This window comes from Grampus griseus (assembly GCF_964374135.1).
Source record: "Grampus griseus genome assembly, chromosome: 1".
NCBI classification, from domain to species: Eukaryota; Metazoa; Chordata; class Mammalia; order Artiodactyla; family Delphinidae; genus Grampus; species Grampus griseus.
Window position 1 is genome coordinate 108,925,190 of NC_139017.1, and position 15,876 is coordinate 108,941,065.

The window sequence follows — 15,876 nt, forward strand, 5'->3', positions numbered from 1 at the left end:
TGCCCACCAGAAAGACAAGATCCAGCCTCACCCACGAGAACACAGGCATCACTCCCCTCCACCAGGAAGCTTACACAACCCACTGAAGCAACCTTACCCACTGGGGTCAGACACCAAAAACAATGGGAAATATGTACGTGCAGTCTGTGAAAAGGAGACACCAAACACAGTCAGCTAAGCAAAATGAGAAGGCAGAAAAATACACAGCAGATGAAGGGGCAAGGTAAAAACCCACCAGACAAAACAAATGAAGAGGAAATAGGCAGTATTCCTGAAAAAGAATTCAGAAATGATAGTAAAGATGATCCAGAATCTTGGAAAGAGAATGGAGAAAATACAAGAATTGTTTAACAAGGACCTAGAAGAACTAAAGAGCAAACAAACAACCATAAACAACACAATAAAAGAAATTAAAAATTCTCTAGAAGGAATCAATAGCAGAATAACTGAGGCAGAACACAAAAGACCCTGAATAGCCAAAGCAATCTTGAGAAAGAAAAACGGATCTGGAGGAATCAGGCTCCTTGACTTCAGACTATACTACAGAGCTACAGTAATCAGGACAGTATGGTACTCGCACAAAAACAGATATATAGGTCAATGGAACAGGATAGAAAACCCAAAGATAAAACCACGTACATATGGTCACATTATCTTTGATAAAGGAGGCAGGAATATACAATGGAGAAAAGCCAGCCTCTTCAATAAGTGGTGCTGGGAAAACTGGACAGCTATATGTAAAAGAATGAAATTAGAACACTCCCTAACACCATACACAAAAATAAACTCAAAATGGATTAAAGACCTAAATGTAAGGCCAGACACTATAAAACTCTTAGAGGAAAACATAGGCGGAACACTCTATGACATAAATCACAGCAAGATCCTTTTAGACCCACCTCCTAGAGAAATGGAAATAAAAACAAAAATAAACAAATGGGACCTAATGAAACTTAAAAACTTTTGCAGAGCAAAGGAAACCATAAACAAGACAAAAAGACAACTCTCAGAATGGGAGAAAATATTTGCAAATGAAGCAACTGACAAAGGACTAATCTCTAAAATATACAAGCAGCTCATGCAGCTCAATATCGAAAAAACAAACAACTCAATCCAAAAATGGGCAGAAGACCTAAATAGACATTTCTACAAAGATATACAGATTGCCAACAAACAGGTGAAAGGATGCTCAACATCACTGATCATTAGAGAAATGCAAATCAAAACTGCAATGAGGTATCACCTCACACCGGTCAGAATGGCCATCATCAAAATATCTAGAAACAATAAACGCTGGAGAGGGTGTGGAGGAAAGGGAACCCTCTTGCACTGTTGGTGGGAATGTAAATTGATACAGCCACTATGGAGAACAGTATGGAGGTTCCTTAAAAAACTAAAAATAGAACTACCATACAACTCAGCAATCCCACTACTGGGCATATACCCTGAGAAAACCATAATTCAAAAAGAGACACACACCACAATATTCACTGAAGCTCTATTTGCAATAGCCAGGACATGGAAGCAACTAAGTGTCCATCAACAGATGAATGGATAAAGAAGATGTGGCACATATATACAATGGAATATTACTCAGCCATAAAAAGAAATGAAATTGAGTTATTTTTAGTGAGGTGGATGGACCTAGAGACTGTTGTACACAGTGAAGTAAGTAAGAGAAAAACAAATACCGTATGGTAACACATATATATGCAATCTCAAAAAAGATAAAAAGGTTCTGAAGAACCTAGGGGTAGGACAGGAATAAAGATGCAGACGTAGAGAAAGGAGTTGCGGACACGGGGAGGGGGAAGGGTAAGCTGTGACAAAGTGAGAGAGTGGCATGGACAAACATACACTACCAAATGTAAACTAGATAGCTAGTGGGAAGCAGCCGCATAGCACAGGGAGAATAGCTTGGTGCTTTGTGTCCATCTAAAAAGGTGGGATAGGGAGGGTGGGAGGGAGATGCAAGAGGGAGGGGATATATGTATATGTATAGCTGATTCACTTTGTTATACAGCAGCAACTAACACAACCATGTAAAGCAATTATACTCCAATAAAGATGTTAAAAAAAATAAGAAAGAAGACTTATGGATTATGCAGCCAAAAAAAAGGTTAAGATGATAGATTTCATGTTTATGCATATTTTGTCATTATTGTTATTATGTTCAGTTGTTATTTATCTTTTGAATTGAGTGAGTTTTTCACTCTCTTCCCTACTAGATTGTTCTGGCCTAACAAAGCAATATATTTTCTTAGTAAATCTCTAACACTTCACATGGTTTCTTCCATACGGTATAGGTGTTTGATAAATATTTGCAGGCTGATCAAAAAATTATTAGTGAAAAGAGTCATACCTAATTTTATAGACTTTTCCACTTTTGTTCAGGAACATCTCAAATATGAAGCTATGAGGCACTGAGGTTAAAACTTTTAAATGCAAGCAAGCGTATAAAAATATGAAAACAGTATAAATATTGTAAGCCAAAGGATAGAAGACTACAAAAAATACTGTAAGTTCTCAAAAGACAAACATACTGTAGAGGTCATAATCACTTATTTCAATGTAATTTAGAAGCAGATAATTCCAACTCACCTCTGTTCCCACAAAGAACTTGGTGCAGAAGTCATCTATTGGCTTGAGATAATTGCCCAACCCACCTTCCAGATTCTGGTATGGGTTCATTTCTCCTGCTTTCATTGCTTTGCTTTGGGCTAACATTTTGTCTTTTGGAGGTGTATGGATAGAAGAAACAGATATTTACACTGAAAGATATTCTAAAATATAGTTAGTCTGTATTCTCTGTCCTTTGTGACACATATCCGCCCCATTTCCTCCCCAGTGTGGTGGGCATAAGTCCAAGCGTTTTTAGATTTCTAATTTAGCAGTAGAATGCCTTTTTCAAACCAAGGTTTGTGTGGACTCCCCTGCCTGTAAAACTGATCAAAGCTGCACTGCTCTGGTTGAAGTGTTTCATGGGTGGGAAAGGGAAGATTCCTCTGCCCACTTTTCAGGGGCTCTAAAAGTTTCCATAGCACAGCTTGAAAACCAATTCTACATCATTTACATCATTTCAGAATTATTTACAGTACATTGGACACAAAATACATCCTCTGGGTTAAATAACACCCTTGATTTTCTTAATAAGTCATTGGTATTTCTCTTGACTTGTTAACACCCTTGATATTCTCTAATGAGAAACTCATGTCATTTTTATTCACTTGGCATCATATAGCAATTTTTCAAATAATTTAAGGTTAGTCTCTCAAGTCCCCCAAATTTTTTAACTTCTAAAAAATAAATCCATCTAAAATGTGTTACTTGTTTGTTGTAAACACAGCATATGGAACACAATTTAATGTTTGCTGATTAGTTCAGGTTTATTATTTACGAACATCAATGATTGTGTTATATTACAGCTATCCATGCAAACAGTAAGAGCACAGTTAACCTGGGGTCTGAAACTCAAATGTTATCTGGAACTTCTTTCTTTTTAAAAGTATCTGGTGTCAGTCAGATACTTTTGTTATCTAAAATTAATAAATGTTATTTGTTGAGATCTGAAATTAATAAATGTTATTTGAAGCTTTGGAAAAGAGAGAAAAGCATGAATAAAATAACAAAAATCCTTCATTATCATATTTCCCAGAGGTAACCACTATTAAAATATTGGTATATTTTTCCCTCTATTACTTTTTGGTGAATATATATAGACTATTTTTTAAGTGAGTATTCTAGCTTTTTATCCTGATTTTCTATTCTCTTAAAGATATGTCTGGGGCATTTCCCCAAATCATTTATTTGTTTTTAAGTGTGATATTAAATTTCTGGGAAAGATCATAATGAGATATAAGCTCACAATACTTTACTCAGCACACCTCCTTAATGCATTCTCTGGGTTGTATCAATCATGGGAAAATCAACTAACAAACATATACATGAAAACTAAGATAGGAGAAGAAAACTTCAGCTATACTAAAAATACACATTGCATTTCAAAAAACTTTTGAAAGTAATTCCAGACAAAAGTAAAAGATAATCATCATGATTTAGTAGGTACAGTCAACCAACATTTCCTTTGGGATCTACACGTTTTGAGCAGTCCCTTTCATATTGGGTAAGACATTAAAAACAAGTACCAAAGTAAGCCAAACACGGAAGCTTTAAATAGCTGTATTATAAGTATCATCAACATTTTAAGAAATAACTAGGCACATTCAATCACATTGTTCTTACTAAAAGATATTATTCATAATACATTTAGCAAGAGCAAAAAGGCATTTCGTACCCATTTAATACATAAAATTAAAATCATTAAAATATTTATTTCAAATTCTTCACTCTCATTTTTGTCTGTTTTTCTCTTTTTAAAATCATGTGCATAAATATGTTAGTAGAGTAGAACATGTGTATAATTTGTAAATAAATACATGTTCACTGGGGATATGTGTTCAAAAACGTTTCCTGAGGGAGTGCAAGATAGAAAGATTTGGAACCCTCTGGCCTAACAAGGGGAGCCAAGACCCCGATCCAGGGGTCACTACTGATAATGAAAAGGAAAAGGCAAATGTTCAATGCATTGTAAACAAAGACTTAATTACCCTGTGTGAGAGACTGGGCATGGCGGCCTTGGGAGAGAGGCAGGGATGACTCACGTTATGGGTTCTGTTCCAGACACACTGACGTTGTAGGATTAGGTTGGGTTCAATCCCAAGAGATGGTGAGAGGCGAGACTTAAGGATTCTCATCAGAGGTGAGAGAATACACTGTGTTACCAAAGGGAGAGTGTGTAAAAAGGAAAGCACACAGCTGAAGTTAGAGTTTGAGGTATATTCATGATGAGAGGGCAGTAAGGTGAAACGGAGGCAGGAAAGAGGAAAGAAACTGAAGGAGGATCAGGAAAATCACAAAAGCCAAGGTGTGAGCTCCAAGAAAAGGGGCTTAGTTGATAGAGTTTAATGTGATGGTCAAAGAGGATGAAGCCAGAGAGAAATGTTATCATCAACTGCATTTATTCAGACTTGACTGGAATAACTTGGATATTTATTCAATTCAATGTCATCCTCATGGGTCATGGATTTTCCATCACCAGGAATAGTAATAATAATAGCAGCTAACATTTACTGAGTGTTTACTACATGCCAGACACTAAACTGTGTGGGCTAAACCATTTCATTCAGTTCTCACAATAACTCCTGAGGTGGTAAAGCATTAATTCTCCTCCCTGGGTGAGTAAACTGAGCCTCAGAGAGATGCAGTAGCTTGCCCAAGGGCTCACGTATGTTAGCTAACATTTATTGTGAGTTGATGATGGGCTGTTCTTAGAGCTTTACATGTATTAACTAATTTTATCTTCACAACACTCTAAGAGGTAGTTACCTTTATTATTTACTCCCCTTGTCTTCATCTCTCCCTTTTCAAACAGGTGGGGAAATAAAAAGTAAGGCACAGAGAGATAAAGCCATTCGATCTGTTCAAATAATAAATTGTGGCTTTGTGATTTAAACCCAGACTCCAGAATCCACATCCTAAAGTATTCTGACACATTGCTTAGAAGAATATAATGGAGGCTTTGAAGATAATTCCCAAAGACGCATTCCAGAACCATTTAGAGCAAAGGTTTGTATGGAAACACAAAAGACCCCGAATAGCCAAAGCAATCTTGAGAAAGAAAAATGGAGCTGGAGGAATCAGGCTCCCGGACAACAAAGCTACAGTAATCAAGACAGTATGGTACTGGCACAAAAACAGAAATATAGATCAGTGTTACAGGATAGAAAGCCCAGTGATAAAACCATGCACATATGGTCACCTTATTTTTGATAAAGGAAGTAAGAATATATAATGGAAAAAAGACAGCCTCTTCAATAAGTGGTGCTGGGAAAACTGGACAGCTACATGTAAAAGAATGAAATTAGAACACTCTCTAACACCATACACAAAAATAAACTCAAAATGGATTAAAGACCTAAATGTAAAGCCAGACACTATAAAACTCTTAGAGGAAAACATAGGCGGAACACTCTATGACATAAATCACAGCAAGATGCTTTTTGGCCCACCTCCTAGAGAAATGGAAATAAAAACAAAAATAAACAAATGGGACCTAATGAAACTTAAAAACTTTTGCAGAGCAAAGGAAAACATAAACTAGACAAAAAGACAACCCTCAGAATGGGAGAAAATATTTGCAAATGAAGCAGCTGACAAAGGACTAATCTCCAAAATATACAAGCAGCTCATGCAGCTCAATATCGAATAAACAAACAACCCAATCCAAAAATGGGCAGAAGACCTAAATAGACACTTCTACAAAGATATACGGATTGCCAACAAACAGGTGAAAGGATGTTCAACATCACTGATCATTAGAGAAATGCAAATCAACACTGCAATAAGGTATCACCTCACACCGGTCAGAATGGCCATCATCAAAAAATCTAGAAACAATAAATGCTGGAGAAGGTGTAGAGGAAAGGGAACCCTCTTTTACTGTTGGTGGGAACGTAAATTGATACAGCCACTACAGAGAACAGTATGGAGGTTCCTTAAAAAACTAAAAATAGAACTACCATACGACCCAGCAATCCCACTACTGGGCATATACCCTGAGAAAACCATAATTCAAAAAGAGACATGTACCACAATGTTCATCGAAGCTCTATTTGCAATAGCCAGGACATGGAAGCAACCTAAGTGTCCATCGACAGATGAATGGATAAAGAAGATGTGACACATGTATACAATGGAATATTACTCAGTCATAAAGAGAAACAAAATTGAGTTACTTGTAGTGAGGTGGATGTACCTAGAGTCTGTCACATAGAGTGAAGTAAGTCAGAAAGAGAAAAGCAAATACCATGTGGTAACACATATATATGGAATTAAAAAAAAAAAAAAAGGCACTTCCCTGGTGGCGCAGTGGTTGGGAGTCCGCCTGCCAATGCAGGGGACACAGGTTCATTCCCCGGTCTGGGAAGATCCCACATGCCACGGAGCGGCTGGGCCCGTGAGCCATGGCCGCTGAGCCTGTGCGTCCGGAGCATGTGCTCCGCAACGGGAGAGGCCACAACAGTGAGAGGCCCGCGTACCACAAAAAACAACAACAACAACAAAAAACATGTGGAATGTTTTAATATTGCTTTGAAAATGTCTATAAAAATTCAGTGATTCCATTTTTTTTAGCGTGAGGTCTTGGGTTGTATCTATGAAACACACAGCTTCAAAGTGAATTTTGCCCAAGCTGGGTATTAGTTGTATAATATGTTTTTCTTCTATGTCCTATTATTTAACTGAACATTGAACAATTTATAAATGTAAATCTTTTTGATAAGGCAAATGTTTGAAAAATACTTCAGTTGCTAGTGATTCTCGTACATTTTCATTATGCATTGCTCTCCAGGTGGGATATTAATCCACAACTTTATTCAAACAGTTTTGACAGCTCACATGCATACCCTTCAATTACTTCAACAAAGGTGTATAGGTTGAGATATATTTAAAAGTCAAGGGGCTTCCCTGGTGGCGCAGTGGCTAAGAATCCACCTGCCAATGCAGGGGACAAGGGTTTGAGCCCTGGTCCGGGAAGATTCCCACATGCCGCGGAGCAGCTAAGCCCGTGTGCCACAACTACTGAGCCTGCGCTTTAGAGCCTGCAAGCTGCAACTACTGAAGCCTGTGCTCTTAGAGCCTGTGCTCCACAACAAGAGAAGCCATGGCAATGAGAAGCCCGTGCACTGCAATGAAGAGTAGCCCCTGCTCGTTGCAACTAGAGAAAGCCCGCGTGCAGCAACGAAGACCCAACACAGCCAAAAAAAAAAAAAAAAGTCAATTGTTCTTTCTTTCCTCAGTTTTCTCATGGTGTTATATAAATATTAATTTTTCTATTCTATTCTGATTGAGAATGGTAATTTGTTTCTGAGCACTTCATAACTTAGTTTGCTAGACTTGAGATGCATTCCATTCTGTAGAGTTATTCTTGACCACATACATATTCATTAAGTGAGCTTTGTTAAATTTTTTAGTGTAATGAATTTTCAAAAATATATGAATGTACTCAATAACTGTGAAACTGAATTGAATTGAGTTCTGTCAAGTCTTTTGTTGTGTATAGGCAGTTTTAGTGTGTTGGCTATAGCGATTACAGCCTTTGTAAAGTTCCATATTGGAGGGTTTGCTTTTCTGTATTTTTTTTTTTTTAAATTAGACTATCCTAACAAGTATTCACCTTAGACGTAAGGAACTACTAACACCTGAACTTCATTAGATGCCTTTTTAATAAGAAAAAGCAGTTACCTTGTGCTTTGTAAAGAAGACTGTCTTCACTCAGGCTTAACTTGGTTGGGCAGTGGTCTAAAGCTGTTTCACCTTTAGACAGCCTTATCTTTTGAGAGAACATACAAGAAAGATGATTTCCATATATCCTTAAATTATCCATGGCTGGTTTATTCTTGCTTTTCCCTTCTGCCCCCAGATCTCTATGTCCCTACTTCCCTCTTCTTCTCCCTTCTCCATTCTCCCTCAGATTCTGGTTGCTTTTCCCCAATGGCAGGCACCTAAACCACAGTTTCTAAAACCAGGCTACTGAGGGGAGCTTGTCTGGGGGCTCATTTCCAAATCCCAAAGTCTCATGTGTTGTTAAACTTCTGAAAATGTTTTGTCTTCTATTCCATAAAATCTCATTGTTGGTTTTAATATAAAATAATGGCCTATTCCCCTGTTCCCTAAATCTTTTAGTTAAACAAAGCTCCAAACAGTTGTGCAGGGACCTTGCATTCCCCTGGAGCTGTCAAGTCCCTTCAGGGACACACATGCCCCTGAGTTCCAGGATGGCCCTGAGTCTGCTCCAGAATGGGAAACTGTCACACTTTACATTTTCCCCTCATGTCTCCCTCCTCACTTTTCTCCAACAGGATGTTTGTCCACATGCTATACAATTATTCTCAGGTGAAGTTTTGTTTGCTTGTTTCTTTTAAAAGTATCTACATCTCAGTAAATCCTACCCTAGAAAATTTCTAATCCTATTTAATTTCTAATCCTAGTTACTTCAGGAATATTCTCACCCCTCTGTGCTCTCTCTTCCACTGGGAGCAAATACATGATAATGTAATTCTAGTGATACTTGTAAATCAGAGGAAAAGAAAAATATTAAGTTTGGAATTAGAATTAAACATTCCAAAGAAAAAGAGCCATCAATGTCAGAAGTTCATTCACACTTTTCACATACTTCCCATCCACGGCCTTATCTTTCTTAAATTAAAACTACTTTTCTTCAAGCTCTGCCACTGAAGATAACTACAAATAATTTCTCTTTCAATTACTTTCAGTTTTATTTGGTCATAGGTATTACAATACAATTCTACTATTGATATGCAAAATACGTAGAATTTTGGCTACAGGAGGGGTAAAATTAGCTTTCCCAGGCTAACCTAAGAGCCTACCAATTTTTAAGCAACTGCTATACAAATGAATAATTATTACACAAACCACTGGTAAGTTGTGGCTTGCTTATACATGAACAAATATCAATCTTGAGTTCACAATAACTGTGATTTCTGCCTTGACCTAGGCAGACCTTATAATAACTCTCACTGAAGAACTGATTGGTTGAATGAATATAAGTATTGTAATGTCCTGTGTTAATCTGAGCTGCTCTACTTTTATAGTGTGCGTATATGTATGTATGTCTATGCATATAAACCATATAGTGTATATAAGCAAATAAAATGGACTAAATCCCATGTTACTTACCTTAGAAAGAGGTTTCCAGGAGAGATTTAGATGCAAAAAAGTGGATGGTACATCAAAAGGAATTTCAATACTTTCTTCTTTCTTTTTCTCTGGTGGTGGTTGAGGGGTTAAGGGTTTCTGAGGTCTGATATCCCAAAAACATATTGTGCTTTAAAAAAAGTTTACAGTTTATTTTTTAACTAAGTACAAAGAAGAGGTGTAACCTCAGGACTACCATTCTTTCTGCTACACATTACCAATGTGATCATGGCTATATTTGATATCTCTGAATTTAAGATTTTTATGAAATAGGACTGTTTTGCATTGAATATTTTGGGGAATTATACCATTTATAGGGTTATTTAATGACTTTGCTAGTATTGAGACCAATATTATCATACATGAGAGCTGAGTTTGGAGATTGACACAACCTTTTTTTAAAACGTAACAGTTTTATTGAAATATAACCCATATATCACAAAATTCACCCATTTAAAGTACTCAGTTCAGTGGTTTTTAATACATTCATTGAGTGGTGCAAGACATTGCCACAATCGATTTTAGAAGATTTTCATCACCTTCCAGAAAAAAACGTGTACATATTACCAGTAAGTCCCCATTTCCCTTAATCCCTCCGACTAGCCCTGGGCAACCACTAACCTACTTCCTGTTTCTACAGATTTGTCTATTCTGGAAATTTCATATAAATGGAATCATATAGTATGTGGTCTTTTGTGACTGGCGTCTTTCATTAAGCATGTTTTCAAAGGTCATTCATGATGTAGTATGTATCAGTACATCATTCCTTTTTATTGTCAAATAATATTCCATTGTATGGACTATACTACACTTTATTTACCCATTCCTCATTTGATGGACTGATGAATGAATAAATTTGGGTTATTTCCCCTTTTTGCTATTATGATTAATGCTGTTATGAACATTTGTTGGTAAGTTTTTGTGGATGTAGGTTTTCACTTCTCTTGGATCTATATTTAGGAGTGGAATTGCTGGGTTATATGGTAATACCTATGTTTAATCTTTTGAGGAACTGCTAGATTGTTTTCCAAAGCAACTGGATCATTTTTGAGGATTCCAATTTCTCTACACCCTCACCAAATGTATTACTTTTTTTGTCTTGAGGATTCCAATTTCTCTACATTCTCACCAACATTTACTATTTTTTGTCTTTTTTAAACTTTAGTTATCCTAGTGGGTGTGAAGTTGTATCTCATCAAAAGTGATTCTGATTTGCATTTCCTTGTGCTTTTGGGGTAATATCTAGGAAATCAGTACCTAATCCAAGGTCATAAACATTTACATTTATGTTTGCCTATGTTTTCTTCTAAGAGTTTTACAGTTTTAGCTCTTATATTTAGGTCTTTATTTCATTTTCAATTAATTTTTGTATAGAGTGCGAGGTAATTATTTTGCAGGTGAATACCCATTTGTCCTAGCACCATTCATTGAAAAGACTATTCTTTCTCCATTAAATTGTCTTGGTACCCTTGTTGAAAATCAGTTGACCACAGATATATGGGTTTATTTCTGGACTTTCAATTCTATTCCATTGATCTATATGTCTATCCTTCAGCCATTCTCAGTACATGTGTCTCTACAACGGTAACTGTGCAGAAAGTTTAGAGATTAAGAAGTGTGAGTCTTCCAACTTTGTTCTTTTCTGTCAAGACTGTTTTGGCTATTTTGTGTCATTGTGGTTTTGATTTGACAGCTAATGATTTTGAGCATCTTTTCTTGTGCGTATTGGACATTTGTCTATCTTTTTTGAAGAAATGTCTATTGATAATCTTTGCTCATTTTTAAATTAGATTATTTGTCTTTTTATTGTTGAGTTGTAAGAGTTCTTTATATATTCTTAATAGAAATCTCTTATCAGATATATGATTTGCAAATATTTTCTCCCATTGTATGGGTTGTCTTTTAAATTTCTTGATAGTGCTTCAAAAGCACTATCAACTTGAATTTTGATGAAGTTCAATTTATCTTTTTTTATTTTATTGCTTGTTTTAGTGTTTTTTATATATATATAACACATACACAGAGTTGGATTTAATGTGCTTTGTACATAGTAGGCATACAGTAAGTGTCATTTCTCCTTTTATTTCTCCTTCCTCACAGGTTGATTATGAAAATCAAATGAGGGCTTCCTGGTGGTGCAGTGGTTGAGAGTCCGCCAGGGGTCGCGGGTTCGTGCCCCGCTCCGGGAGGATCCCACATGCCGTGAAGCGGCTGGGTCCGTGAGCCGTGGCCGCTGAGCCTGCGTGTCGGGAGCCTGTGCTCCACAACGGGAGAGGCCACAACAGTGAGGGGCCGCGGCATGTGGGATCTTTCCGTACCGGGGCACGAATCCGTGTCCCCTGCATCGGCAGGTGGACTCTCAACCACTGCGCCACCACGGAAGCCCTAGAGTGTTATTTTTAACACAATAAACTTGGTAAAAAATTATAATGATACTTGTTCAGTACTTCAGTATATAATGTCTTTGTAGTAATTATGTGAAAACATAATAAGAACAGCAAAGAATATGCCACATTAGCTCCATAATTTCTGTCACTTAGGTTATGAGTAAACAGATTAATAAATTTAAGATATTATTAAAGAATTTAGATGTGTAAGTTAAAGTATGTAGATAAACAGATGGTAACTTGAGACTAACAAAACTTTTATTCATTTATGTGAATTAGTTAATATTATTTATTCATTTAATAATGGATAAATAATTAAAATTAATAAAAATATTAATCATATTAATGGTCAAAACATAAATCATTGGTAGAATACCACAGATGACATAATAAAATGTTTTAAAATATAATTATAGTTGGTTTAAACCTGTTTTTCCAAATTACATAGCTCTTCTTGAATCTCATTTATAGCATTAATTTTCATTATTTGTAAAATGGTTTTGCTAAATACAGATAGCTTCAGTTGAACTTTCTGCATCAATCAATCACACATCCTTAATTAGCAGAACCCTATTTTATCTTATTCTGTATTATAAGACCCTTAGTATGGCTAAAGTATAAAGACTAGAACTGAAGAATTTTCTGGATAGCTAAAAATGGGGCTTTCTAAATGCATAAACTTTTTTTTACTTTAACAACTTTTGAAGGAACTATTTCCAGAATATTTCAGAATATTTCCAAATTCAAGGGCCATCATTATAGACAACAATCAAGGACCTGTATCTTCAACATATAACATGTAATATTTTAAGTCTGTTCAGAGCTTCTAAATGTTCTCCAAGGCCACTGAAGAACAGTATAGCTTTCCATTCTGTTGTTTATAATCAACACTATACCATAAGCATCTTTCCATGAAATAATAATACAATCTTAAATGTTGCATAATATTTCATATGACCCTGTAGGTGCTATGTGTTGTTTTTGCCTGGGCAGCAATTCCCCCCTCCTTTTTTAGCAAGAGCCTTCTAATTGGTTCTTTGAGAACTGCCCCTTCCCCGTTGCATGCAGTCAGGTTGGAACTGTCATTCAAGGTGCTCTGCCATTCCTTCCCTGGTCAAAGGTGTGAGTTCATGATGTAACAGAAGCCAGTCAGACTCTCTTCTGTCACTCTGAATCTTGAACGGTGACACAGTGGTTGGAACCGATCCGTTCAGATGGTAGGGGCTGACCATTCATTCTGGCCACTCACTAGGTATACAGTGAGCTATAGGTGACAATGTATTTGCCTTCAAAGCCTCATTTCCTCTATCTATACGTATTTTTCAGGGTTGAGAATATAAAAATAGTTAACCTGCTAAAGCACATAGTACAGTATTGGCATAAACTTCCAATAAATTTATTTTATCCCCTTAAGTTAACTATAGTTAATTTCTGTTGCTTGCACTCACAGAACCTTACCTAATATGTGCCCACAGGGTTAATCATGTCTCCCCACCCCCCTGCCCATGGCTGCTGCTAATGTTACTTGTGCCTTCACCTGCCACTCCACAGCTGCTTCTGCTGCGATCAGTGTCTAAAACTTACGGTGTCATGATATCTATTGGGGTCAAAGCTACTTGGAGTGGTAAAGTTTTGCCAGTATTTGAATGCTAGATAATAGTATTGTTCTTCTTGCCCTTCTTACCCTTCTTATGTCCTACTTCACTTTGAATTTTCAGTTCTATAAATTGGGGTATACAATTTTTAAAAATAAACATTCTTCAACATAGTTACTGAATTACTTATAAAAACATTTGTAATAAATATACAATAAAAAATGTAAAACTCTTGCACTTTTTAAAAGAAACTTTCCCAATTAAACGTTGTCATCTTCGTAATTGTGAGATAAAATTGAATGTAAACAATACATATTAAAAATTTACAAATATGTGAATATGAAGAAACAGAATAACTATGGATAATGTTTTACAACATTACCAACCATGAAACCTAGTTAATTCTTCTTTTTACAACATATTCGTATCCACAAAAAGATTTTTCTAAAACCAGCAACAATCTAACATTCTGTTCTTTAGTTATATTAGGTTTAATTGTTACAACAAAGATTATTTAAGGAACAGAAGAGGACAATGACTTTATAAGCATCTAAAAAAAGAATATATTGTTTGAAAACATATTAGGTAATGATTAAAATAAGACATACCAGTCTGCTGAACAAGTGACAAGTTGACAGGATATTCCACTTCGATTTTCAAAGACAGATCCCAATCTGTTAATCTATTTTTAAAAATGCTGGAAGTAAGTTCTGTGTACCTAGGACAGTAATGACTTTTTTCTCAAAGATTTTTACGCTAAATTTTTTTTTCTCCTTTGCTTTAATTTTTATTAAAAGAACAACACAAACAGAATTTGGAAACTGGAAAGTTTCAAAATCAAATATAATTCTGCTATACATATTTTCCAGCCTTTTTCTCACAGAAACATTTTTACATTTTAAAATTAGTTTTAGTTAGTATGCATATAAATTTCCATCTTAAGATCTTTCAGTTAATGTAATTTGAACATTTACCTATGTAGTCATAAATCATTCTGTTTTTTAATATATAGATGATGTATCATAATTTCATTACCATTATTATTAGAAATGTAGGCACTCTGTTTTCACTATTAATTGTGGAGCTGAACATGGGAGCTTTTAGGAGATTGTTAAGCAGGTAAGATCAATAGAAAAGAGACTTGGTGTTAAATTAGATACCTACAGCATGCAGTGAATGCTGGGGTGCCTGCATTCTTTTAGTAATTAGTGGCACAACTCTGCTAGCACACAGAGGAGTCCAAGGAGGGTTAGTGGCTCCTTAGAGTCCTAGAAGGTCCAAGATTCCAACCAGCTAGCTCTCAAAGGAGGTGGAAGGTTTTGTGGCAACCTATGAAGGTGCTACTCTCAAATCAATAGGGAAACATGACTTTCCCCGATACCCTACCTACTTGGTAGGATTGATGAGCAAAAGGTCAAACAAAGGTGGTGGTTCCAGCAGCAGATAAACAGTAAAAGTAGGGGTGGAAGGAAGAATACAGGCGCAGCAGTGGTAAGGCCTGTTGGCATCACGGGAGCTAGGATCCTAGAAACCTGGCTGACGCTGCTGTGGCATGAGCCCAGTCAGGATCTCTTAACAGCTGCCAGCTTCCACTGTGATTGATAAACAATCCAGAACCCATCTTTCCTCTCCCTCTAGTAAGGCTTCCCTGTTGTAGGAAGTTCAAGACTCCACAGTTGCGCTTGCTCTGGAGTTTTATGTTTTAATGATTTAAAAAAAAAAAAAAACCCACATTCATATTATAGAGTTTGGAAAATAGAAGGTTTTAAAATCAAATATAATTCTACCTTACATTCTTTTCCAATCTTTTTCATGGATACACTTTGACATGATTTGTCAAGGTATGCATTGTATGTCTTAGGACACAAATTGGATTATTTCTTTGCATAAATTTCCCAAATTTGAATTACTGGTCAAAAACTTTGAAAATTTGGATGATTTAAGAACCACATTGACTAAATTGTATTCTAAAACTTTTATGTTGGAACCAGTAATGTTGGAGTTTATTGATTTCACCATTTCATCCTTTCTAACATGGGAAATTACTAGAAAATTTCATTTAAAAATTAAATAGGTCCAATGGAAAAGAAAAAAATCAAATAGGTCCAAAATAGTACATT

The 15,876-nt window shown here is 36.1% G+C and overlaps 1 protein-coding gene across 1 annotated transcript in view; it reads right to left on the minus strand.

Annotated features, from left to right (window-relative positions):
- The window catches only part of DNAI3 (dynein axonemal intermediate chain 3), a gene marked incomplete at both ends in the record, with an annotated part of 71,786 nt that overhangs the window by 16,319 nt on the left and 39,591 nt on the right, over nucleotides 1-15,876 (minus strand). Inside the window, 4 exons of the mRNA XM_082664941.1 lie at nucleotides 2,602-2,732; nucleotides 8,302-8,389; nucleotides 9,757-9,904; nucleotides 14,365-14,438. Of these exons, the coding sequence (XP_082521067.1) occupies nucleotides 2,602-2,732; nucleotides 8,302-8,389; nucleotides 9,757-9,904; nucleotides 14,365-14,438 (441 nt within the window). The remainder of the gene's footprint in view (nucleotides 1-2,601; nucleotides 2,733-8,301; nucleotides 8,390-9,756; nucleotides 9,905-14,364; nucleotides 14,439-15,876) is intronic.